Raw genomic sequence first — 1,758 nt, 5'->3', positions numbered from 1 at the left:
TCGTGCCACTGCACTCCAGCTTGGGTGACAGAGCTAGACTCTGTCTCTAAATAAATAAATAAATAAGCAGGAAGGGTAGGAGAGTTCTAAATATGTGCACGTGTTTGCTTATATTTGTGTTAAGAGGCTCAGGAAACGAGCATACACACCAGGCTTAAATTGGGTATTCCAAGGATCAGGTTGGGGGTAGGGAGGGAACTAGTTTAAAATATGTCTCTTTTACATGTGCCTTTATATTGACTTAAAATTTTAAAAATTGAGATAGAATTCACATACCATAAAATTCACTCCTTTAAAAAGTATACAGTTTGGTGGCTTTTAGTGTACTCAAAGTTTTATAATCACAGCCACTAATGCCAGAAGATTTTCATCAGTTCATTTATATTGACTTTTTATTTCTTTTTAAAAAATTTTAATTTCATTTCATTTTAGTTTTGAGATAGGGTCTCACTTTGTTACCCAAGCTGGAGTGCAGTGGTTCGATCAGGGCTTACTGCAGCCTTTACCTCCCCAGCTCAAGAGTTCCTCCTGACTCAGCCCCACAAGTAGCTGGAATTACAGGTGTGCACCACCACACCTGGCTAACTTTTCTATTTTTTGTAGAGATGAGGTCTCACTATGTTGCCCAGGCTGGTCTTGAACTCCTAAGCTCAAGTGATCCCCTCGCCTCAGTCTCCAAGAGTGCTGGGCTTACAGGCATGAGCTACGGCACCTGGCCTATACTGACTTTTTATAACATGCGTGTTGTACTTTGGTAGTTTTTAAAACATAAAAATAATTTTAAAAACCAAGAATCACAGTGATCTGGCAGAGCCGTGGGTCTGTTCTGGAAAAGAGAGTCTTGCCTACCCATGCTCTCAGGGTCAGTTAAGTGCCCAGCCTTTCTGGCAAGTCAGTGGTAGATTTTTCTCTCTGCTTTCATACAAATGGGATAATAAACATTTATCAACCATTTTAAGCAACTGAATGAAAATAAGTTTTGCCTTTACCATTTTACTTGTTCAAAATCCTAAAGTTCTTGTTTCCTAGTTGATAAATTATACCAGTTAACATTCTCTGTAACCTGGGGCGAGAATACTGTATCATTGCCCATCAACATTATTAAGTTAAATGAAAAGGTGTGAAAACTGATATCATACTGTTTTTGCAGCTCTTGGTTTACAATGAGGTTAAAGTTTCATCATGTTTCCTAGTCATTTGTATTTAAAATTTTTTTTTTTTTTTTTTTGGTGAATGGACTACTCTTTGTTGTTTGTCCATGACCCACTGTTATGGACACCCACTAGTAGTAGTCTCAGCCCTTTGTTGAATAACCATCTCCTTCCCCATCTTTGTCCTTAGTTACTTCGTGTTTAATTCTTATGTTATGATTTATGTCCAATGAGATGCTGACCTTTTAACATTGAGTTTGCTTCCATATTTAGCGTGTATACGATGAAGAAGTGGAGGAGCCAGTACTCAAGGCTGAGGCAGAAAAAACCGAGCAGGTACTTGTATGAAATCACTCTTCAGCTGAGTTTCTGACTTTGAAAAGTGTGATGGAGATCGATGTGTTTTGTGGGAGCTGCGGGATGGTGGGTGGGGGTGGGAAATGGAGGGACTGCTCCTGACAGCAGCCTAAGAGGGGATTCTTTCTTTTGTTTCTGAAATGTAGTGTATTAACTAATACAGAGATCAAATCCTTGAATTCTGGTATAAGGATAGAGTAGAAGTCAGCAAATTTCTTCTGTAAAGGGCCAGATAGTAAATATTACAGAT

At 38.8% G+C, this 1,758-nt stretch overlaps 1 protein-coding gene across 1 annotated transcript in view; it reads left to right on the top strand.

Moving 5' to 3' along the window:
- LOC105537024 (WASH complex subunit FAM21A) overlaps positions 1-1,758 on the top strand; it is a 67,934-nt gene that overhangs the window by 6,936 nt on the left and 59,240 nt on the right. The window contains exon 2 of the mRNA XM_011976506.1: positions 1,425-1,487. Coding sequence (XP_011831896.1) covers positions 1,425-1,487 — 63 coding nt within the window. The remainder of the gene's footprint in view (positions 1-1,424; positions 1,488-1,758) is intronic.

The sequence above is a fragment of the Mandrillus leucophaeus genome, unplaced genomic scaffold (genome assembly GCF_000951045.1).
Source record: "Mandrillus leucophaeus isolate KB7577 unplaced genomic scaffold, Mleu.le_1.0 Scaffold1672, whole genome shotgun sequence".
Classification (NCBI taxonomy): Eukaryota; Metazoa; Chordata; class Mammalia; order Primates; family Cercopithecidae; genus Mandrillus; species Mandrillus leucophaeus.
The sequence above is the reverse complement of the archived record's forward strand: the minus strand, read 5'-3'. Positions and strand labels throughout refer to the sequence as shown.